Source organism: Centroberyx gerrardi, chromosome 6, assembly GCF_048128805.1.
Source record: "Centroberyx gerrardi isolate f3 chromosome 6, fCenGer3.hap1.cur.20231027, whole genome shotgun sequence".
NCBI lineage: Eukaryota > Metazoa > Chordata > Actinopteri > Beryciformes > Berycidae > Centroberyx > Centroberyx gerrardi.
The window spans coordinates 13,997,173-14,022,289 of record NC_136002.1 but is presented as its reverse complement, the minus strand read 5'-3'; the positions used below and the strand labels follow the sequence as shown (position 1 = coordinate 14,022,289).

Sequence of the window (25,117 nt, the reverse complement as noted above, 5' to 3'; positions counted from 1 at the left end):
CATGATGCTAGCTGTGTTGGCAGTCAGTTGACTGTAAAATGGTAAGTATTTATAGCTTTGAAATTCCACTAAGCATAAGGAGGAACAGAGGAACTAGTTCTGCGAGCCAGTTAGCCGTATCCTGCAAGTACCTGAATTGCCCATGTGGATTTATACAGTAGTAACATTATATTACTTTTGGCAATTGTCAAAATGATGATAAGGGAATCAAAGCGTGATGTTTTTGGCCTCTGCCATTCATCTGATCTAAAATTAGAGATCAAATACTGCAACATCATCATAACAACACTTACCTTCCCTCATCTCTCTTTCCTCCTCATCACTATAATCTGTCTCCAGGATGTCGAACGGGGACTTATGGGCCAAACTGCAAGTCAAGATGCAGCTGCATTAATGGCGGTCGCTGTGACTTCAGGACTGGGGCTTGCCAGTGTCCACCTGGCTTCATTGGCGCTGACTGCAGCTTGGGTGAGTCAAGACAAACTTACACCTGTTTGCATTGCAGAGAGAAAAGAATCGGGCGTTTCTGTGTGCCTTTTTTATTTGGAGTTAGTGTTTTAGGGATAGTGGGCATTCCATCCTCCTTGTTTTACTAATGGAAACATCCAGTCATTTATTAATCACCCCTGAATCATCCCACAAGGCCTATGGAGTGAAGATATTAATCTAGATAAGCTATCCATTTGTTTTACTGGGTGTGTGAGTGAAGACATGTTTATTTCCATAGGTTGTCCGACTGGGCACCATGGGAAGGACTGTGCCCTGCTGTGCTCCTGTGGGGAGGGAGGACAGTGCCACCCAGTAACTGGGAGGTGTATCTGCGCCCCTGGTAGGATGGGACTGTCCTGCCAACAAGGTAAGGGCTAAGTCCAAACTGACCACCGAATTAAAACTCCATTCCATCCATTTATCAGCAATATGACCCATCCATACTTTCTATATGGATACAAGCAAGTTACAGAACGCACCAACATATTGCAGCATGAGTGCACCACACACAGACATATGCCTCAACTTTCACTGAAATAGTCACAATTAGCAGCAGATGTACGAAACATTCACAATAGCGCACGCAATTAACTAGGCCTACCACATACAGCAGTTTAAATAAAATGAAACCAATCTTAACTCTCCCTCACTGCTTGAATCCGTCAGAGCGGCGTTTTTCGGCTGAATGAAACACGCAGTCCTTCCACTCATACCTGAATTTTCTTAAGTCCTTCTCCTAAGGCCCGCCTGTAGTGCATGGCATAGACTTGATGTCATGTTAGCGTAAATACCTCATATGACCATCAGTCTTATCAAAGTCTGATATATAAGCAACAATTTGCAGCAATTAGGATGTGCAATTTGATCATCAGTAAGGATGAAGATTGGAAAATGGGATGAATTAATGAAGAACTACTATTAGAGATAATTGTAGTATTGGCTGAAAATGTTGACCTTGCTATCATGGCCTTCAAGGCTGTGATAAATTCAACACAGCCTGACATATCATTCCAGTAGACAATAAGTTTAAAACTGAATGGGTATTTCTCTGGGAAAGAAGAAATTACTGTCTAACCAGTACAAGAGGCGATTTATTGTCCAATGATGACTCAAACAGGTATCACAGGTTTTATACAGGCTTCGGATTGAGTTGAATTGATTTAACCTTCTACCCTTCTATTCATACAGTATACACAGTATACATAGAGTTAACAGTTGACATACATCAATAGGAACCATTGGCCTTAATGAGTTCATCAGAGATGGAAGGCGTAACTGGCAAGTGGGAAACAACCAGGAAAATGAGGGTGTATTTTCAACATCTTTTCACTGTATATTTAAGTAACAAATTCTCCATTTCCTCAGTGTGAGGGGCTCTAATGATCAGAGAACTGTTTTCCTGGGGAACAGAGGCAGAGTTGGGCTTTCCTAATCTCTCTTTATCAGCAGTTCCACTGGATTGCAAACGGGAGTTTCCATCGCTGCCCGCGCTAAATGCTCTCTTCTTGAGCGGCCCACATGTCTGTGGACATGCCACCTCTTATGTTCCTCTTGTTGAATGTTTACAGAGACCTATAAGTAGCTCGTTCTCCGTGTTCCGTGTCGCTGGATTTGGCGAAGAAGCAAATAAATAAACAGGGAAATCAAAGACGATTTGCTTATTGTTTTCCCAATCTAAATTACCCAGAGAAACATGATTATTCTTTTATATCAGGGCCAAATTAGACGACTTTGCCATCTCACTAATGAACTGTTGCTTAAATAAACTTGAATGTGGTTAGTGCAATTTTTGTGTGTGTGTGTGTGTGTGTGTGTGTGTGTGTGTGTGTGTGTGCACGCTTGTGTATCTGTGTGTTACAGTCTTTGGTGTGGTTGCTTAGTAGAGCAGAGAGGCCTGTAATGCTTGTCTTGGTCTGATGTTCTCTGAATCCTTACTGTTTCTGCAGCATGTCCGCGGGGCCGCCACGGCCTGCAGTGCAGAAGCACATGCAGCTGTCAGAACGGGGGGCTGTGTGACCCCATCGACGGGTCCTGCAAGTGTGGGCTGGGCTGGACCGGATCGCGCTGTGACATAGGTACAAGTTGAGGGGCAGCAGACCTAACATAAAATAAACAAAACTGAACAGAATCATGTTGTCTACATGGGAAATCAAAAACCTAACAAATGTCCCAGGATTTCTCTTGGCTACTCTGCTACGCTAGCACAATTCTGCTGATAAATCATTATTTCTCAGAAACTACAGCTGTATTTATAGCCCAGTTCATGGTGCATGTGTGTGTGTGTATATTTAGCCTGTTTACAGGGGAAGTACGGGCCTGACTGTGCTCTAGACTGTCCGTGCCACAACGATGGAACCTGCGACCGTTTTATTGGCATCTGCAGCTGCACCGCTGGATACTACGGCCACTCCTGTCAACACAGTATGCCAACATACAGATCTAACACAGACATAAACTTGTTGATAAGCTTACCACTGGCCTCACTGACACTTTTTAACAGCTGTCTTTGCATCAGATGTCATTTTTCTTCCCACTTCATCAAAAAACTGTGACTTGAATGCAACTTGAATCCATGACCTAACAAAGGCAACATTTTGTGCAGAAGCTTGAAATCAGTAACCTTAACCTAAATTCAGCGTCTTGTGTCTCTCCCAGGATGCCCATCTGGATTTTTTGGAATTAACTGTGCCCATCCATGTGACTGTAAGGTGGGGCAGACATGCGACCATGTGACAGGCCACTGTGTGTGTCCGCCAGGCTACCATGGGTCACAGTGCCAGAGACGTGAGTATTGACCAGTCATTTCAACTGACATACTTTCAGTTACTTTTTAGCATTGTCTTTGGCCTGCCAGGAGGGGAAAATGGGCAAAGGAAAATAACTGAATCCATTTCAAATAGAACTGCATGTTTGACAAAAGGGGATATGCCCCAGACTGCATCCTCCAAGTACTTCCTCAGTGCAGTGAAGGATAATTGTGAAAAGAGAAACGCTCCAGGAAACCATAAGCAAAGGGATCAAGCCCATGTAGTCACAAGCCAGTGCACATTAATATCCTGAGCCACCTGGATGCCCAGCTGCAGTAGTACATGGGCAGATATGAGCATGCATGAACAAGAGATTTAAAAAAACATGTGTATAGAGTGTGTGGGAGTGTGTGTTGGCCCATCTCAGCGAGCAGGCAGACAGGCGGGCTAGTGGGTCGGCGGGCAGGCGGGCAGGCTGGTTATTTGATGAGAGACAGGTGCTTCCTGGCTGCTTAATGCATTCCTGTTGCATCCCCGTGCCCTCCTGCCTGCTCGGGGGCTCTCGGCCGCAGTGTGAGCGCCTAAATGGCCACTTCAGTCCCAGCAGGAGATATGACTGAGCATTGCAGAGCAGCTGTAAGGCAGCCACAGGCTCCAGAGGCAGCCCTGGCTGTATCTGTGTGTGCGCTTGAGCTTGTGGGTGTGTTGTGTGGGTGTGTGTGCATGCATTTGTTTGCTTATAAATGTGTTCATGTGCTTGTGTGTCTGTGTAAGTGTGTGCATGTTTGGGTGTGTGTGCTTGTGTGTGTAAGTGTGTGTGTGTGTGTGCTTGTATGTGTGTGTGTTCTTGCATTTTTACACTTCTGAGGACCAAATGAAGCAAATCATCAGGACAGATCATCCAAAGTGAGGACATTTTGTGCATCCTCACATCTTAAAGGGGCTATTTTAGGATTTGGGTTACAATTAGAATTAAGATTAGGTTTAGGTTAAGGTAAGGGTTAAAGGTTAGGGTGAGTGAATGAATATAGTCTAGTATAAGTATAGAAGTAAGTATAGAAATGAAACCGTGTGCATGTGTGTGTGTGTGTGTGTGTGGTTCTCAGGATGTGAGGCTGGCAGGTTTGGACTGGGCTGTGGACAGTCATGTGACTGTGCTGGCGACGCCCCGTGTGACGCCTCCACAGGCCGCTGCCTCTGCCCCCCGGGCAGGACAGGAGAGAGATGTGAAAAAGGTAAAGTTCACTTTTCTCATCCTGGCCAACGATTTCAGAACAAAAAAACAACAATCTTGTCAAAGGGGCGGTAAGCCGTCGTCCACCATACCGTGACTAAATAGTTTGTTTTTGTATCTTTTCCACTAAAGACAGTATGCATTATTACCTTAATTTTTCTTTTCTTGAATGTAAGTGTATACATCTTATCATAAAAACTAGCTGTCGCTGAGATGGAAGCTAATTGGGGACACTTTTTATATAATAAATGACATTTCATTATAAACACTGCATTTGGCTTTTCATAAAGGTGTATTTACCTACTACGAATGATGATTTGTTAACCTTTAAGTATGTATGCTGTTACTGCTGTAGTTTGTTGTCTCTGAACATAAACATGGACCATAGCATAAGATAACCCACTGGTATTTCTATCAGTTTCTATTCCTGCTAGATTTCAAACGTTGTGAATTAATACCATTTTACTGTTTATTGACAGTCAACATAACCAAATATGTAAAAGCCAACATGGCTAACATCTGGACAGGCCAACAAAAATGCAAAATAGATTTACAATTATTTGCAGACAGTCTAAAAATGCCCTGTCTATCCGTGTGTATCTATCATACAGGAATTCTTCTTTCCTTTTTATTTATCTCTCCCTCCCCTCCTCTCTCTCTCTCTCTCTCTCTCTCTCTCTCTCTCTCTCTCTCTCTCTCTCTCTCTCTCAGACTGTGGTGGAGAGGGTTTTGGCCCTGGCTGCTCCCTGCCGTGCCAGTGTTCCCAAAGGGCCCAGTGTGACGGGCGTAGCGGGCGATGCCTCTGCCCGTTCACCTGGCTGGGCCCCACCTGCACTGAAGGTAAACCTAAACTCCCATTGCCACACACACACACACGCACACACACAGTCACACAGGACTAGGGCTGTTAAGCTAAAACAGCATGGACACACACACACACACAAACACACACACCCACACATACACACACACACTCCCACCCAAGGTCGTGGGCTGTAAAGCTGAACCAGCTTTAGTGAAATACTGTGTCAGTAAGTGTGAGAGGCTGAGCCCCATCGCTCTGTGTGTCTCCCTGTCTCCCTCAATAGCTGCTCCTGTCTCCTGACAGTTATTTTAATCTGCACCCAGCGTGGAGCCAGGCTTGAGGCTGTCTTCGTTTTCCCCCCTCAAAGCCAAGCTCACGGGGGACTACGTACCAGTTACTTCTCTTCCAAAAACCCCAGAACATTTGCTTTTCATTTTCAAATAGTGCTGATGTCTTCTTGCTTTTTTTTTTTTTTTCCTTTTCAGCGCTACTAGAGCAGATTCCAGCACCGCTGAACTCCTCTCTGTCCCAGCGAAGGAGAAGAGCGGGCATAAAAAACACATAACCCAGGTAGAGGCCCAAACTCCTGACTGGACGTTCAAGCACAGCCTGGTTCCCTAAAGCGTTGCCATACTGAGATCACCTTGCAAAACAAGTCAGGTGATTAATATGCTTTTGTGAAACAGGGCCCAGTACTCCACCTGGAACCTGGTGCTCCTGATAATCAACCAGTGGACCTGGCATGTAAGGGAGCCTTGGAAGGACAATCAACTCTAAACACACACCGGATTGTCTATGTGTCCGGGGATAAGTTTCACACAAGCTGCTTAGCAATACACACCAAAGTACATGCATCACCTTTGTAATCATTGCTTGTTGAGATCTGTTCATTTTCTCTCTGATTATTTACATTACTGTCATTTAGCTGCTGCTCTTACCCAGAGCAACTCACAGTGAATGAGAAGTTAAGAGTTCAGTTTCTTGCTCAAGGGCAGTTGGATAAGACTCCTCACTCTGCTACCATGAGTACACACACATTTGGAACCCAACCCCAGCCCTGGCAGTGTTAGTGGCACGCTCTACTCATCGACTTGTACATGATCACACCCACAACAGAAATCGTGTTTCCTCTGAAACATGTGCCTTTTACAAACAAAGAAACTTTGGAAATTAGATTTTAATGACTTGATGGTTAACATAATAGAATGCATGCATATTTCCGGTGATAGCTGAATGTATACAACATAGGTTAAAAAATATGTGGGTGACGCATTGACTTTTGTTGTATATAAGGTCATCTTTGCTCCTTTGAAAAATTCTGGACAAAGATGATTGTAGCACGATTGTAGCATGATGCTTTTCAGAAACCAGGCCCAGCAGAGGTCCATGCATGCAGGGACCTGGAGAGGGGCGTGCTACATAGATATGGCTCAATAAAAGGACCATATTGTTGAAGCAGAAGATTTTTTTGATGTACTTAATCCAGATTCACAAAGGAATACACAGAGGAAAACAAAATCAGATTTGTGAATGACTGTCGTTTCAATATTCTGATGGACAAATTAAATTACCTACAAATGCATTGACATACTGCTAAAATGAAAGTTAAAATACAGATTTGTGTGTTAATCATACTGACTACTCAGACCACTGAAATGGCTTTGTCTCAGTCACATTGATATACTTTGCCTTTTTTATGCTCATATCATGTACAGTGAGAATTTTGTCACTAACTGGTTTCTTATGTGTGTTTTTGTTTGCTTGCTCAGAAAATGTTGAGTTAGATGTTTGTTGGTTTTGAAATGTTTGGTTTTGGTTTTGAAACATTACTGGGGGCAGTTTCCCAAAAGAATACCACTAAGATCATCGTTGTCGGATGGCTTACAGATGATCACACACACAGCTACACAGCTTCTTCAGCATTGTCTCTGTAGCTGTGAGCCTCAGACTCAGATTTAATCTTCACCGTGATCTTACAAAAAATGTTCTTACTGTTCATATAATAAAAATGACTGTGTAGATATTTTCCATCAATAAATTATTTACATCAATTGCCCAATAGATTTGAGTGGATATGAACAAGCTTCATTTGCCTGCATTACAAACTTTCTCCATTAATTGGCATTGATCAAGGTTGTTCCTATTGCAGTGCAGTGTGCTGGTCGCAAAATACTGTAGGCAAATCTTGCATGTCTGGCACCTCTTTCAGATGTGTGCACATGAAGTCAGCAGCTGGTATAGAGTTGGGAACTTTGTCATGTTAAGTTTATAATTTTTTTTATAAATGATGGCATAGATGTTGACATATATTTCTACAGTACTTGTGTACATTTCTAAGATCTTTCTATAATAGAGGCCTTTTTTTACTACAAGGTAAGATTACAAGTCCCATACCACTACTGCTATCATTTACCACACATGTAGATTTTATGTAAATAAGGGTGTTTGTTTTTTATGCAAAAATTGTATTTGTATTGTATCTCAGGTCAATACCAATTATATCACTCATAACCTACTGTACTCACTGCCTGATGGCATGCCTGTGTCAATGGTGCTATTTTGATACATTTTGTTTGTATAGGTTTGATAAATTCCATTTTTACTATATGTTCATGTTGTCTTTTTTTCTAACCATAATGTTTGTGGCTGTGTTTGGACAGAAACAAAGAAAACAACATCTGATTCTAACCATACATATGACCCAAGTCTGATCATATGATTGCAGACTAACCATGCAGGATAAACACCAACAAAAAAAAACATTTCTGGGTTACATATCTGGGTTTTTAAACATCATTTTTTTTGTTCCTGTGTAAATCCAGCCAACAAAACTTGAAGTGTATGTGCTTTGAAAGCGGTGTTGCATGGTATTGGGTCCTGTGATCCCTGAGAGGGGAGGTGGTGGAAGGAGGGGGGGTAGCAGCGAGGTGTGGAGGTGTAAGAAGAAGGGGGAGAGAGGTTCCAGCTGTCACAGAGAGCTATGGGGGTTGAATGTGTGTGTGTGTGTGTGTGTGTGTGTGTGTGTGTGGTTGGGTACCGCCAGGGAGCCCAGGCCCCTCTCTCATCAGCCAGTGGAGGGTCAAGCATTGAGGCCATGGCTACCTCCCTGACACCTGTCTAAAGTGGGTGGGTGGGGCACTTGAGCGTAACAGTGGTGTGTATGGGTGGTGATCAGGGAAGGTGTGTGCATGTGAGACTGTGTGTATGTGCATGTGCCTGCCTGGTTGTTCTCGTGTGTGTGTGTGGGGGGGTGTTAGAGAGAGAATGCCGTCCCTGAGGCATTTCTCAAGTGCGCTGGAGCATTTTCTCCACTATGGGCCAAAGGCGGCGGTGGTCCGGCGGTGGTCCGGCGGTGGTCCGGCGGTGGTCCGGCGGTGGTCCGGCGGTGGTCCGGCGGTGGCGGTGCAGGTGCCTGGACCGAGCGTGGCCCCAGCCGCCGCAGAGCCGGCATCCCCAGGGTGAGTGATGGGTGAACGGGCCCGCCAGCGGAGGACGGAGCAACCCCGCACCCACCCTCCACCCCCCACCCGGTGAGGCTGATGGATGGGGGGCCGCTCCGGCTCGCCCCGTGTTGTGACAAGCAGCAGATGTTCTCCAATAATGTTTATCGGCCCGGCCTTCATCTTCAGATGACACACACCTGTTTCCAGTCAAACAGGCCTGGAGAGGCCATCCATCCACTGAGCTCTGGGTGGCCAGCGCACCGCCGCTCCAGCCTTCCACACATAACACGCTGTACCACAGCAGAGAGCAGCGCCACAGACCCGGACCTGGCAAACCAAACACACCTAAATGGTAAGATCATCTTAAAGATGTAGCTCTCACGGAAGCCAAACTTGTATGGTCACTGTGCTACTGCAATGCTGCTGATGCTCCACCTCCAGGAGGATTTGTAAAATCCTGCAGTACTAATGCTGGATAGATGCGTGATAGGGGAAGCTTATAAAATGTCTACCACTGTAAAGCTGTCCTGCAATTTAACAAAGATATTCTTCATGCTGAGATGCTCTTGGGAAACCAGACCCAGCACAACACATTACAGCATAGGGCACTTTGGCACAGAACAACACGAGAGCATAGAACAAGATAGCATATGGCTCTCTGTGCTGATTCATGCTCTTGATCCCTGGATCCAGCACCTCAAGGTACCTCACAACCCAGCACAGTGACTCAGACCCGCTGTAGTATCTGGTGATATGCTGGACCGGGCTGGGATGAGCTGAGTCAGGCTAGGTTTGAGTTTCCCAAACAATCTTAGCACTTGGGGAAACCATTTTTGTTTCATTACTACAAGTCGATGAACAAAGATGGTCTTTGTGCAGAAAGGCTTTTGGGAAACTGGGCCCAGTGTTGAAGGAAGCATGCAGGCTGGCTTATCAGGGGTGAGGGAGAGTGGAGAGAGTGGAGGGGGGCAGGAAACTGGTGGTGAAATAGCCCGTTACAAGGTAAGATCGCATCTTGGGTACTTTTTTGCTGTAATTAAGCGTACGCTACTCTCTGCAAGGCGATTCTATCACTTCAGTGCCGTAGCTACGTCCCAGAGATAATTTCTCCCCCTCTGTGCTGAAGTAGATCTCCCAGAAGGCCGTGGGGTTTTGAACTCCAACTGACAAAGCTGTCGGCTCAGATAAAAGAGCAAGGGGAAAATCATTTCAACGCGTCTTGCGCCATTTGTTTGGTTGCTGCCTGGAAAAATAAATGTTAAATGTCAAGGCTGCAAAAAGATGGGTATCTAGGAACTCTCCCACACTCTGGACTTTAAACAATCTGAGCGGTGTAAAGAAGGCATCTTTTGTTTAGATCTGTCTGCTAGTCTAATTGCTTGTAAGTGTGAGGCTCAACAAAATGAGCGCGTGTGTGTTCCAGCAGAATTATCTTTTATTGCTGGTTCTCCCTACTCAAACTAGAAACTGGAATTCAGTATTGTGAAATAAACCTGTTTTTTTAATGGGTGAAATGTGTTAAAGTTGAAGTTGAAGTAGGTGTAGGTAGGTGTACATAAATATTTCCACCACTGGATGGCGCTCAACATGGAGAAGCGCATGGTTGTGACTGCATGCTTAAGTTAGATCCTCTGAACTTGACTCTCTAAGTGGGATGAGTACACATGAATGAATATCTCAAGGTATAATATGATTAACACTATGTCAAACATATTTATCCAAATTGTCTGACAGTGCCATAGGTGCCCCAGCTGCCCCAGTGTTACCAGAACCCTTAACTGGTCCCACTACCCAGGACCACAGTGCTTGTGCCGTGAGGCTGATGGCCTGTTTAGCTACTTTCTAATCTACACCACGAACAAAGAATGAGAGGATTTCAATAACAAGCTCCAAGTGGTTCTGCCACCACGCCTGGCCTGATTAGACTCGTCATATTAAAACCATGTGCACGGCTGCTCTGTTCTGCTCCGCTCTGTTCTGTTCGCTACGACTGTGCTGAGTGCCCATCAATAACACTAATGACCCATGGCCCCGAGGGAAAAAAACAAATAGTGTAATGAAACCGCGAGCCTTAAGTTTTGCTGCTTTCTAAGAGGGAGAGGACAGGAGTGGGGAAAGGCGAAGATAAGCAGAGGAGAAGATAGAGGAGGAGAAGAGAGGAGAGGAGAGGAGAGGAGAGGAGAGGAGAGGGGCTGCAGTCTGACTGGCCTGTAATCACTGGCTCTGCTCCACCCCTAAGTTACAGCCACACACACACACACACACACACACACACAGGGGAGGACACGGCCAGAGGAGGTGCTACCATTATTGTAAACACAACAAAAACTTGATGTGATGATTTGTGGAGTCCCCCCCCCCCACCCACCCGCCCCACCCACCCACACACACACACACACACACACACACTTCGCACTTGTGCCAACTGTTAGCAAGTACCATTCCATACCGACTCCCTCTCCCCCTCCATCCTTCCTCGTAGGCTGCACTCCCACACCCATCCATGCCTCCCTCTTCGAAAATGTTTCCCCTGGCATCTGAGTCGGCGCGGGTGCCAAGTCAATCAGTGTGAGAGCTGCCAGCTGCGATGGCCTCCCTCTCTGGGGGCGTGATGTATGTTCCAGCGAGGGGAGCGGGGCGGCTACATGCCACGCAGGGCCGGCGGCGTGGAAGGGTGGCAGAGGAAAGGAAGGGAGAGAAGGAAAGAGGAGAGGAAAGAGAGGAGGAGGGTGGCAGAACGGGAGCTATAATGAGGCCTGATGGATTCTGAGGCTGTGCCAGCTGCCCCATTAGCTGAGTGGCTCCAAGCCCCAAGGAGCGCTGCCCACAGTGTGCCCACCCAACCACACACATACACATACACACACACACACACTGTAGGGACTCTGGTCTGGGGATCCAGCCCCTTTGACAAACACACACGCGCGCACACACACACACACACACACACACTGCATTTTAACTAAAACAGATTGCATTGACTAATCCACACTCTTCTGTCCGACTTGCTTGACACTTTAAATACACACACACACACACACACACACACACACACACACATCCCTGGCCCTGCCAGCCCCACTTTAATACACACTGAGTCCTTTATGTAAAGCTGTGGGTTAATGATGGTAATAACTCGTCCCAACGTGTTGATTGAGTGTGAGAGGATACATGGGTGACATTGGCATGTGCTAATCAACGTTGATCAAATGCAAGACGCACAAGAGTTAAATGCTGAGCTGCCAAACTCACCCGGGTGCCCTCCTCACCCCACTGCACTGCCCACACACAATGACGGTAATACACACTGCTTTCTATTCATAATATTTTGGCGCTATTTCAAGAGGCAATGCCTTTGGACTTTTGTCTGGGGAAGTTCTTTATGTAGGTGATGTAATTACATGGGCAATTTAAATTCCAGTGTGTTCACTGGAGGCGTGGCTTAGGAGGGGTAGTGCCATTGTCCCGCTGGTAGCCGAAGACGGTAACCCAAGTTAAACTTCTTAGCACTAAGCTCATATTACAGATGCAGGCAAGGTAGAATTCCTACTTTTTACATGCTTGCTACACTGCTGCTACTATACTGTTGTTATACCTGCAAAATGATTTTTTGGGGGAAAGTCCTGCTGCACCAATGCAGGGTGTGAAGACTTTTACAATGGCTACCACTGTATTTGCTCCAATTATTTAACATGGAACAAAGACGACCTAAGCTATAAAAAATTGAAGTGTCCTCTCAGCACTTTCTTTACAGTTGATAGCTGGGTTTCTCAATAGCATCTTTAACATGAACATCATCTAACCCCACTGACTTACAGTACAACAACTGCATTTAGGAAACTGGGCCCTGGACTTGCTCTCACAAATCTTCTTAAAGTAGAGGTGCTGATCTAGGATTACTGGTCAGTTCACGTAATTAAATACACTTAACTAAGACTTAGAAGTGAAACGAGTGTACGATAATACAGGTGGTAAAACCCCTATTCAAGACCATTATCACCGCCACTCCATTATGGCCCTGGCCTGCGCCACCCCTACCACCACTGCAGCTGACCTCATCAAAGCTGGACGACCCATGCTGACCTCATCAACACAGCCTGACCCCCTGTGACCTCATCAAAGCTGGACGCCCCACGGAGCCCTGAGGGCTGACGACAGGCCCTAAGAAAACACCCCATCCATTAGGGTGCCAAGAGCACTGTAAATGTGGAGTGTCAGCGCCAGCCATCTCCACTGTCATGCCCAATTCTCCAACCCCCCCCACCCTCCAGCCACTCACTGGACAATGGAGCTGCTGAACCTCCAACCCCCCCAGCCACAATGTCCGCCCACGTCGGCTGGCAGCAGTGACAGAGGGGGGTGCCGGATGGGGAGGCCTGCTGCAGGATGGGACTCTTATTGAGCGTTTGAGCGATGAGCCAGGTCATCACATCTACCCACCTCATCCATCATGCCCCACAAACGGACACAAATAAAGAGGACACATTCCTGCCTCCGCTCCCACTACCACATTCAAACCCTCTCCAGCCCTCTCGCGCTCTCTTTCTCTCTCTCTCTTTCTCTCTCTCTATGCGTGCCAAGGCCTGGAGAGAAAGGAGGACCAGAGTTCAGCCTCTCTCTCTCTCTTGGAGGCCATGGGAGCGCCAGAAGAAAGAGCCAGGTGGCTCTCTGACTCAAGGCTCTGCGTAGAGAACTCTGCTTGGGCCAAGATGATGGGCAGCCAGAAGGACTATGTGGAGGGGAGAGGGGAGACAGCGGGCGAGTAAGATGTTAGAGGGAAAAGAAAGATTGGGAGAGAAAGGAAGACATCTCAATCCACATTGTAGTCCTTTATTTCTTAGTTGCTCCTCCCACAGTATTGAATTGAAATGCATAACAGTTACATTGTAGAAAGCATTAAAACAAAGTACCTCAACTTGCTGATTACTTTTTAAAATCGATTATAAACAAACAACGACAAAAACAAAAAAACAAACAAAATAAAAAAAAACAATCTGGTCCCTCAAAACGGGAGGATAAATGAAAGTAATCTGTTATTTATCATAGGTTTGGCACAAGGGATTAACATGAACCGAACGTCACACAAGCTTGCAGACAACCGTAGAAAATGTCAGATACAGATCTTATCAGACCAATCATGCGCTTATGAAGAAATTATACCTGGCTTTTTTTTAATTATTTCATTCTTTATAATGTTTTTCATTTTTTACAATTGAATCATTAAATTGTCATAGAAAAAAAACCCTAAGTAATATCTATTCGTCGACCGGTTTCATTAGAAGAATAAGGAGTGAATGGTATGTTTAATACTATCCGGCACTCGAATGTAATCTACAAACCCCATTGAACTCTGGGATAGGCCCGGTGAGGAATCTGCCCTTCACCCGGGCTAAGAGCAGTGCTATTCAGTAAACAAACTACAGTTTGCCAAGAAATAAATACAATTCTCAACATACAACAGCAAATAACAACAACATCACCAACGAAAAAAATGAAAACAAAATCATGATTGTCTAAAAATGAAAGACACACGAGCATGGAGTAGCTAACGACTAGCATTCAGGCTATTTAGTGGTATTGTTGGCTGACTAGGATGGGTTCAAGGGTTTTGAAAAGACATATGCCCTTTACAGAACAACAATTAACTTCAGCACTTGCTACTTATCTCAGTAAAAAACATTGTGTTTTCTTTTCTTCCACTAAAAAGACAATCTATTTATATCCTTTCACAGATAGCGCAGGCGGGCAGGATGGAGTGCAGTGGAGAACAGTTGGTAGACACTTGTGTACAGTGCTATGATTGTGCAGACACACGCAGCTATGCAAACGCAGATGGGAAACTGGCCTGATTTCAGTTTTACAATTACTTTTTTTCTTTTGTTCTTCAGTGACTTCAAACATCAGTGATATTCTCATTGCAGCGCTGCTAGTGCTGTCCTTACATGGAGAGGGTTTTCATTTGAACCCAGGTTGCTAGTGAACCCCACCCTTCATTTTTATCATCAAGTACGTGTTTTATGAGAAACACCTGTTTATCTCCAGGGGTTAAAGGGAATTCTTGTAATACATTTCAAAGATAATTCCTCGTCAAATGAGAGAGACTGACAGAGGCGGGGTCTCTACTTTACACATGGTGAAACGTACTGGGCTGAGACCGGCTGTCTTGGAGACACAACCGATCTTACTCTCTCAGCTTGAAATGTTCTTCTTGCTTTGTATGTGCTGGGCAATAAATGCAATCTAGCAATGATACATCAGCACATCCATCTTCCCTGTCCACCAGCTGCCTTTGCTGTGCAAAACATAGAAATTCAGCAGAATAAATACAGCTATTATTACTTTAGCATTATTATTTTCACCATAATCATCATCATCACTATCATCTTGGTTGACGTTAATGTAATTAATCAATTTTAAGGTCACAGAGGGACATTTTGCTCTATATCTGTTGGAGTTTTTTTGGGCTGGGGCTGGGCTGGGTTTTGCCGGGACAGTGACCCTGCTTTGTGTGTAAGGCGTTCCGCTCAGCAGTCAGATGGGCCGTGGTTCTGCTCAGCAGTCAGTCTGTGGACGGTCAGGGGCAGAGGGCCAGGGGCCCCGCGGACGGCCCCACAATGGGCTCCCAGTGCCATAGGTCAGGGTTGGGGGGGTGAGAGGTGAAAGGGGCAGGCGCAGAGGGGTGTCATCATACGTGGCTAAGGGACTGGATGGCACTGGATTCGGCAGCGGCGCGTGCCAGACTGTGCCACATGGTGGCCGGAGTGTGGGAGGCTGGGTGGAGAGAGTCCTTGTCAGCCAGAGACAACATCATGGCATAAGCCTGGGGGAGAGGGAGAGACGGGTTCCATTTAAACACCATGCTTACATGTAAATACATATGTAAATACGTATGAAAATACATACAAACTCCCCCTCTCTCTCTTTCTCTCTCTCCCACACACACACACACGCATGCACAAACATAAATGTTCCTGCGACAATGTTACCTGGGACTTGGATTTCCTATAGAGTGGCTGTTTGACCGCCTCAGTCAGAGTGGGGGAGCCAAAAGATCCTCCGTCCTCGTCTCCGTCTCCGTCACTCAACTCGCTCTCCTCCATCTTGCGCATGTCTGAAAAGTGGCGAATATGATCCAGGGCTGAGTAGCCACTCTGCTCCTCCTCATCCTCATACCTGGAGACGAAGGCAGAGAATAAAAATAATGTAATTTCAATGGTTTTGACAGCACTGCTAAGAATGGTAGAATATTTCGGTAGCTCAGGCCTCTGTATTGAACTTACCTCCTTGGAGAGGTTTTGCAGTTGAGGTCCAAGTCGTTCGGCCCATTAAAGTCCATTTCGTCTTGCATGATGTCGTCATCCAGGTTGCTGGGAAGCACTTCACCTTCTGGTTTCCCAGGAGTGTCGCTAGGCTCCTCCCCTTCTTCTTCATCAGCACCGAGCTCCTCCCCTTCCTCATCTTCTAGGTCACGTGACGCATGGCTGGTCATCAACGGCTTCTCCTCTTCGAATGGAGCGCCATTCAACCTGTAGAGCGGGAACACCAAATCGATCAATAATACTTACTAAATGGGGTATTTTAAGGAGGGACAACTGACAATGGGATCCTCCTTGTTGGCTGTGCAATTCATAAACAAATCCCCCTTAACTATAAAGTTTAAGAAAAGCATGAGAGAAAACAATTAAACTGCCTACCAACTTTTTTAAATTGTAAAAATCTCCCAGTGATCCTAAATAAATACCATTAAATTAGTGAGAGCAAATCCTTTAAATACCTGTTGTTAAATGATTACATAATGAGGAAAAAAACAATGGAATGAAAAAATACACTTGGCAAGTACAAGTACTGGATTCCCCTATTTAAACCTTCAGCTGGAATGTGCTCATGCGTTTTTGTTTTTGCTTTCTTTTTCCTGTATGTTCTTATGAGAATCTCCTCTTGCTCTAGACTATAACAATGGAGAGAGAGAGAGAGAGAGAGAGAGAGAGAGAGAGAGAGAGAGAGAGAGAGACATACGGAGAAATAGAGAGAAATAGAGAGAGATGGATCTGAAGCAGGACATGGCAGCTGGGGCACAGCAGAGCCGGAATCCCGTTTGTCATCGAGGCTCTGGGCCCCTCTGGGCACGGCAGCGCTGGGCTGATCGTTGCAGCACTTAGCCGGAGTGCTCTGCCTCTCTCCTTGTTTATTTTCCCTACTATCTCGTATTCATCTAATAGGCAAAATATTTAGCTGACAGCCCCATTTGGTGGGAGAGTTATGAGAGCGTTGCCAACCGGCCCATTCCTCTGTCCCTGTGGAGGGAGACGGGGCCAGCTATCCAAACTGCCTGGGTCTTAATCTGCCCCACTGTCTCAGCGCCACAGGAAACCACCACTTGGTAAATCATCTGGAACCACATTAAGACTGATTCACTAATTACACTCCGGGACGTCTTTCGTCAGCTCCCAAAAATGCCATTTCTCGCACAAAAGGGTCCAGGGATGGGGAGAGAGAAACGGACAGGGGGAAGATGATAGATAGATGGGGAGAGTTTAAAACACATCGACCAAATCACCCCATAGATTGCAGGATGCTTACAAACAGGATATGATGCGTCTGAAAGGGATGTACTTGAGCTTGCAATGACTCGAGAAGAGAGGGAGAGGAGGAATAATTGCAGGCCATATTTTAGCACAATGCAGAATCTGCATCATCTCTCCTCTTTTATCAGCAGCTGATAATAGTGTGGTTTGGACGGAGTTTAAAAGCTCCCCGTGGGAGGGAGCGCTCGGGGCTGACAAGGTGCTGTTCGTGCCGTGTCGAGATCGCAGGGCCGCAGAGAGCGACTAGCACCGGGAGAGAAGGAGAGAGAGAGCTCTGTGATTAAGAAAACAGATTCGCTAATTACGCTTTCAAACGTGGTAATTTGCTGGGGATAAAGTATCTATCAGAAGTAGTCAGGAGCGCAGCACTTTGAAAGGAAACACGGGCCGACCCTTTGACCCCACCCCCTCTACCCTCTTCCTGTCGGCGGACATGTTGGTTCCAGATGTGGCGGGCTGACTGCTGCCCCTCCCGCTCCCCTCCCCGTCCCTCTGACACTCTGCCGCCTGGCCGCGCTCTCACAGGCCTGCTACACAATCACAGAGCAGTCTGGGAGATCTCTATCTGGCCGTACAATCTGCCCTGTGATCAAACCAAACTTAGGCACGTGAAAACAAACTCAGAGACCTGAGCAGACCTCTAAACTGCTATCCGACCCGATCACAGCCCAGAGAATTTATTTGCATAATCCTCAGACATAATTGTACGTGCACAGATATCTGTGCGTACGTGTGGCCGAAAGGCAACAGTTACAAAGATCTCCTGCGCTTTTCCAAAAGCTGTGATTATCCTGAATGTCATCACGGATGATTACTCTCTAGCCCAAACCTCCGAGTGATGTGATAATTAATGAAGGCTGGCTGGGTGGTATGGAAATGCCCTGGCAATAAGCGGCAATCAGTGACACAAGCCTGGTTTCCAGTGCTAAACTGTGCTAATAACAGCTGACCCATTATTCATGCCTATTCAACTCCCCTAGAGTCCTATGTACACCCAACAAACTTAAAAAATTCACAATCTTTGCAAGGGTTCAGTATGCAGGAATCTTTCATCATTTCTGTGTTAGACTTAATTTCTCCCAAAATAAAAAGCAGGTACTGATTCAAATGAATAAATGCTGATTCGATCCCCTATTTGAAATATTTTGAGCAGGCCCTGGCCTTGATAAGCCTCGCTGGTCCCTGCTGTGGAGATCTGGCAGTTGAGAAGCAGTTGAGCGTTCACTGATTTTTGTCTATAATCATCCTCTTGTTTAGCTTCCAGCTCTGTGGAATCTGATTGGAGAAAAACAGACAGGCCTCAGAAATGAACACATAGAGCTATGCTTACCCTTCCTCAGAGGGGTCAGGGGACGTCTGGTTCTGGCCTGTGTTGCTGATAAAATTTCGGATTTCATTGAAATAGGAGTCCTCTTTGTCATCCAATATGGCGCTGCCACTGTCCAGCTCAGACCGCGGGGAAGACATTGCAGTGCCTGCAGAAAGACAAAACTCTTCAATTTTGTTTTCAAGACTTTCATGGTATTTCTACTTTAGTCTTGATCCAGAATCAATTTTGAAAATACATGCATTAGGGCCACAATTATACCCCAAAACACCTACGAACTAAATTTACAGCACTTTTTTCATTGTTACAGTGGAACGGAGGTGATGTTGAGTGAAAACTGAGCGTGTCTTTAGCACTCAGCCTGTCAGGCACTAAAGGTTAAATACTAACTCTGGCAACAAAAAGCTTCTGCCACATAACTGCAGCAAGAATTGCCCATCTACTGTCATTACCACAACATGTCTGTGCATTGTGATCTATAGAGACTCAATTCATACTCAGACTGCCGGGGACTGGGGATATTTTTCATGACGCCGCAGCTCCAGAGAGTGTGGCAGATAATTGATTTCATATTTAATAGAGTGAACATCATGTCTGATTAAGTGGAGGCCTCCTTTGAGGACTGTTGCAGCAGGCTGCTAGCCAGGTGTCACCGGTCGTTCTGCTGATTCAGAGTCAGAGTGATGCAAACTATCAAACCAATAAGCTGTGATTTGTGCTGCTGCCGAAAGCAGCAAAGTCAGAGGATATTTTGTGTTGTTTGCAGAAGTGGAAGACAGATTTATTCAATTTAATTTCTCTGCTTATCAAATAGTCTCCAACCATGTGTAAATTATGTTTTACGTTATTGAGGAGGAGAATTTACAAATGCAATTCAGGTAGTGTGAGTTTTCATCTGGTAAATACAGAACGCATAATAGTTAGTAAACCAGCTCTCTCTGGACTAGTGGTTTTATCATCCTGTCTGAGATGTTATGCAGAGAGAAAATAAGTTCTGTCATCATAGCATCATCATTCCAGCCATATTCTTTGGAGAATTTTCTAAACAATCTGAAGAATTGATTTATCTAGGCCAATCCAAGCTCAGAAACTCTGTGATTTTTAAATTTTTTTATTGCATGTTCAAGACCACTTCCTGGTTCGCACCTGAGAGGTTGCCGTTCTCGTGCTTCTTGAGGTGGCGGTCCAGGTTGGTCTGCTGACCGAAGCAACGGTCACACAGGTGGCACTTGAAGGGCTTCTCCTTGTTGTGGATGTTGCGGATGTGACGCTGCAGGTTGGAGGAGATGCTGAAGGAGCGGTCACAGTACTTACACCTGCAGGAAAAGAGCGAATTTAACTTTCACTTAAACAATTATTAGAGGAAAAAGTTTCGAGACAAAAACAGCAAAACACACAAGCTGCTAGTCATTAGTAGCACTGTACCACGTAATGAATCAGAGACATGTGATTTGTTCTGTGGGAAACATAATGGGATACATAATGTGGGACCCACACACACACACACACACACACACACACACACACACACACACACACACACACACACATCCCCTCTCGCAGTCCCACAGTCCCAGACATGATGGAGGAGCTTGTTCAAGGTGAAACGGCTCTGCCTCTTATCTCCAGCCAGCGCAATAAAATTGCATTCTTCTCTCACAAAATAAGCACGCAACAGATTTGGTTCTAGCCCTCCAAAATTAGAGGCTCTTGCCAAGTTTCTTCATGCAAAATTATACGAGAAGATTACATCTTTTCTTCTGCTGGAATTAGCTCGCTCGATTGGCTGTCCCTCAGGAACCCCCTGGTTATCTCCACAAAAAATTACAATAAACAGCGGCGATCTTTAATGGCATGCCAGCGTGTGGAGTGCAGTCTATCAGAGCGGGGCAGCAGAGGCCTGTGTCTGTCTCTCCCTCTCCCCCGTGGTCAGCAGGCCTCCTCCGAGCTTTGGGCCAAGATTCCACTACCTTGGTTACTATAAGGCCAGGCAGCGCTAGCCAGAGCTTACTCATTATTATACAGATGTAGTAAATGTGTACGATCCATTCTCTACATGTGTACTGAACTGCTGCTGCACTGTTACTTCAGCCCCAGCAGCAACTGGCAAATCCTGCAGTAATAATGCAGCATAGACTCTGAGCAGGAGGGGACTTTGGCAATGGCTACCACACTCCCAGTCTCTCAGTTTCCCACATAGCAATAGTGCTGAGAAACTTTTTTGCATCTTTCTTCCTTATGTGCCAACTGGGCTATGGTTTGAGAAAAAAACCCAACAAAAACAAAGAAAAACTTTTAATCTTCTGATAACCTTTTCATTTGGCAAGCCACACTCGGGTCGGCAAGTAGCCAGCGGGCTCCCAGATCAGCTCCAGTCTGGCCTCATGCACACAAGAGGAATGGCCACAGCTGCCGGGCCTGGACATCTGCCCGCGCTCCTCATCACCCCAATTTTTCACCAAACTTCCTCCCCTCTCCTCTCCGCTCTGCTCCTTACCAAAAAACTTCAAACCCCCTCCTCCTGTCACCCAGGCGACGGACACCATTTTTCATCGGGCAAATTATTTAGCAGTAGGATAATTGTTCCAGGCTTTTACGGCATAGGAAAACATACATAAACTCTGTTCTAACTGCGGACAAGAATTCCCTGGGAAAACATCCATGTGCTGTTAACAAATGAGCTGCGTCTGTCTGTCTGTCCAACTGTCTGTCTGCTGTGTGAAAGTGCGGTCGCTGCATTCACTCATGCTTGTGGATAGAGTAAATTCATTTTTTGTTTCTGATCTGACCCTTCACAGATGAACTATGCTGTGATAAAGAGCGCCTATATTCGTTATTCTGCATAGTGTGCATTTTTGGGAGTGAAACTGATAGATGGAGGGATGCTGGTAGAGGGCGAGAGAGGAGGATGACACCCAGCTGACATGTTCCTCTTCAACTGTCTGTTCCCACATAACACAGCTCAGTGAGTGGCCCATACCAATACTTAACAGCCACACACACTTGAGCACACACACACTGTGTGTGAATATAGACTTTTAGAAATAGTCTTACCTATATGGTTGTTCTCCTGTATGAGTCCTGAGGTGGCGGGTCAGGTTGGCAGAGCGAGGGAATATTTTCCCACAATATCTATAAAGGGGAAAAAAATTTAACAGTTTTAAAATGTGTTCTCACTGATTAATGAAGTTTTACTACAGATACTGCAGATTGTGAATGACTATTGTTTCATATTGTGGATGAATAGAAGATACAGCACAATTAGGACACACACACACACATATACACACACACACACACACACACACACACACATATATATATACACACACACACACACACACCGAGGGTGAGATCAAAGCACTGGGGCCTTAACAGCCTATTAATCTGCTAATCAGTTATACCTCCTTGTGTAAACAATGTGTGAGATAGAGAGAGAGAGAGAGAGAGAGAGAGAGAGAGAGAGAGAGAGAGACCACTGGGTATACACCACTCACAGTGCGCCACAAGGACATCACATCCACCATGACTTTGAAATAGTGTTTATCTCCACTGGCAATGCACACTTCAATTCATACTTAGTAACAAATGGCCACAGAGAAAGCAGAAATCCTTTCAGAAAACACCAACCACTTTTTAAATCCACACTCAAAAGAGACTAAGCACCAACTAATTGTCATAGAACAAAGATAAAATATTGACTGATAAAATAATGTCCAACATTAAAATTAAAAATGTTACAGAGTAACTGAAAATGATTCATGCTTGCATAAAGGTTCAAAACTTGGCAAATCAGTTGCCATGGTTACCTGCAGGTGTAGCGCTCCTTGCCCTTGCGCAGCAGCGTCTCTGGAAGGGCCGAGGGCGGGGCTCGGAAATCAAACATGGAGGGGACGGAGCGCAGCAGGTCACCGGGCTCCGGCTTCAATGAACCAAACGTCTCCAGCTTCTCCGCCATGTTCTCGATGGCTGACATCTAAGGAGACAGAACGGAGGCGGGACAGAGTCAGGTGTTTGCCGTCAGGTCAAACACACATTGAAACCTCATTTAGCATTGAGAGGCCTACCATGCACTGCAATAATGTTCATCTTAAGCCATTCAGTTTTGTACCGAGTCATAAACAATTCCTTCAAACAAGTTAAAAAATTGATTAAAAAAAATTGATTAAAAAAAAATGTGATAATTCAAAATCAGTTTGGTTGAATAATTGTCTTGTTGAAGAAATTTTGAAGAAATTTCTTTCAATTTTATTCAACAAATTTTAAATTTGAACCACATTTTCATCAACCTTGATTTGCATTGTTTTTTTTTTGTTTGTTTTTTTAGCAAAAAATTGTTACAAATTATTTTAAGACTCAATACTAGACTGAACGACTTGTTAAGATGGATATTTTTACAGTCTGGGTAGATAGTGGCACAATTAACCATTTTGCCATTGGGTTTCTAATAGCAAGATCAAACAAAATAAATTACAACAACCATACTTATTTTACATGAATTATATTCATATCATAGTTGCTTTTACATGAAACACGCATGCCAAATATTTATAAAGATTTGGTGCTAATTTACAGTTAAATGCTTTTCACTGCATAAATTAATAATGCTTTCCATACAGATTTGTTCATATCTTGTTTGATTAACGACCCTTGTGTTTTTTTCCTTTAGTGAACAGGCATCAGACCAGGTGAAATAATGTGAAGCAGGTATTGGGTGAATTCTTATTATGATGTTCATCAATGATTCATGAATCACAAGGTCAAATTCCTGCTACATGTGCATGCCAAATAAAATTGATTCTGATTCATAACTTTATACTAAAACCAAATTTGCATCCATTTGTGGTCAGTGGAGCGCAGGTGTGAAGCTTTCTATGTTAAATTTAGCCAACTCTCTTCCCCTCTCTCTCTCTCACGAATGTACATGCACATGCAGATACATAAGCACATACATTATACACCGGCACAAAGACACAGCAACAAGGACTGCAGCCAATCTACTAATGAAGCTGAACATTTGCTTTCATCAGATACCCTCTGAGGAGAGGGGAGATACATGTACTTGTCAGATGGTGTGTGTGTGTGTGTGTGTGTGTGTATGTGAATGAGAAAGTACATGCTGCATGGTGGCCATAGTTGATTAATTGCCAACAATGTGTGCAAAAGAGAAAATGCATGTGTGTGTGAGAGAGAAGAATGTATTTGTAATGTGTGCGTGTATGTGAGAGAGAGAGAGAGAGAGAGAAAGAGAGCTAGAAAGCGTATGTGTGTGCAGAATATGTGTGCTTACAGGCATGAGTGTAGCATGTGTGTGTGTGATTGCGTGTGCATTGTGTGTATCTGCTGGTCGTAACTGTGCATGTGTGTGTGTGTGTGCGTGTGTGTGTGTGTGGCAGAGGAGTGATTCATGTCCACTGCCGGGCTGTAAACCATTCTGTGCACAATGCGGGCAGACAGCACATTCGTCAATATGAAAGATGTTGACATTACTGATCAAGGGCCAGACACGGGTAATAATGATATCGCTGTGCTGAGAGGGGCGGGATGGGGGAGGGACGAGGGAGGGAGAGTGGGTGGAAGAAGGGAGAACTAGGAGGAGGAGGTGTAGGAGGAGGAGGGGTGGGGGCGAGGGGGGTCCCGGTAGGCCGCAGGGCCTGTCAGCCCATCTCGCACACAGGCTTTTTTTTTTTTTTTTTCCTTAAAAGGGGCCACGCGAATTTGCATTATTTTGCGTGTATTGAATTTTCAGCCTGTTTCTTATTCTTATTTCAATAAGGCAACAAATCAATGGTGATTCGGGTCCTCCAGCAGAGCCCTGCTCCTGCTCTGACATCCCATCTCCTGCTTTCACCCCCTGTCACTCTCCGGCTTCACGCCAAGATGGAGGATGGAAGAGAGAGAGAGAGAGGAAGAGAATGGGAGCAGAAGTGAGCATAATGAAGAAATAGAGGATGGGAGAGAGAGAAAAGTGGGTGCAGAACAGATAAATATGGACTATGGGAAACAGAAAGAAAGAAAGAAAGAAAGAAAGAAAGAAAGAAAGAAAGAAAGAAAGAAAGAAACAAGAGAAAAAGACAGAGCCCAGAGAGAGAGAGAAAGAGGCTGATGGATGGTGAAGGAGCCTGGCGTTGGGAGCGGCTGATTAGGAGTGACGGCCGAGTGTAAAGTTCCTGCCGCAGCCGTCGACGTTCCCACTGAGGGAGGATGTGGAGTGTCAGGTCCGTTTGATTATGAATATGCCAATGCTGCATGCCATGAATCAAAGGCAAGAGGGAGACAGGGAGAGCAACAGAGCGAGAGAGAAAGAGAGATAGGCAAGGGGCTGCAGGAGAGAGGGAGGTGAAATGCTTTCATATTTCTTTTGAATGTGCAATATGTATTTCATTGGGCTCTTTACAGGCGCGGGGGTAAAGCTCAGTTTGTCTCCCTTGCTCAATGAGAGCCCATAACTCCTGGGAACATTAGGGGCCCTAAAGCTGTCGGCAGT

At 45.2% G+C, this 25,117-nt stretch overlaps 2 protein-coding genes across 5 annotated transcripts in view; one reads left to right on the top strand and one right to left on the bottom strand.

Moving 5' to 3' along the window:
- The window catches only part of egfem1 (EGF-like and EMI domain containing 1), a 66,561-nt gene extending 58,679 nt beyond the window's left edge, over positions 1-7,882 (top strand). Inside the window, exons 31-38 of the mRNA XM_071916376.2 lie at positions 340-468; positions 728-856; positions 2,436-2,564; positions 2,782-2,910; positions 3,145-3,273; positions 4,343-4,471; positions 5,182-5,310; positions 5,761-7,882. Coding sequence (XP_071772477.2) covers positions 340-468; positions 728-856; positions 2,436-2,564; positions 2,782-2,910; positions 3,145-3,273; positions 4,343-4,471; positions 5,182-5,310; positions 5,761-5,840 — 983 coding nt within the window. The 3' untranslated portion in view covers positions 5,841-7,882. The remainder of the gene's footprint in view (positions 1-339; positions 469-727; positions 857-2,435; positions 2,565-2,781; positions 2,911-3,144; positions 3,274-4,342; positions 4,472-5,181; positions 5,311-5,760) is intronic.
- Positions 7,883-13,549: 5,667 nt separating this feature from the next.
- The window catches only part of mecom (MDS1 and EVI1 complex locus), a 34,339-nt gene continuing 22,771 nt past the window's right edge, over positions 13,550-25,117 (bottom strand). For all 4 annotated transcript variants that reach the window (XM_071916363.2, XM_078284210.1, XM_071916364.2 and 1 more), the window contains 7 exons: positions 22,440-22,606; positions 21,685-21,762; positions 19,777-19,946; positions 18,634-18,778; positions 15,999-16,244; positions 15,705-15,891; positions 13,550-15,538 (listed from right to left, as the gene is read on the bottom strand). In XM_071916363.2, coding sequence (XP_071772464.2) covers positions 15,404-15,538; positions 15,705-15,891; positions 15,999-16,244; positions 18,634-18,778; positions 19,777-19,946; positions 21,685-21,762; positions 22,440-22,606 — 1,128 coding nt within the window. In that variant the 3' untranslated portion in view covers positions 13,550-15,403. The remainder of the gene's footprint in view (positions 15,539-15,704; positions 15,892-15,998; positions 16,245-18,633; positions 18,779-19,776; positions 19,947-21,684; positions 21,763-22,439; positions 22,607-25,117) is intronic.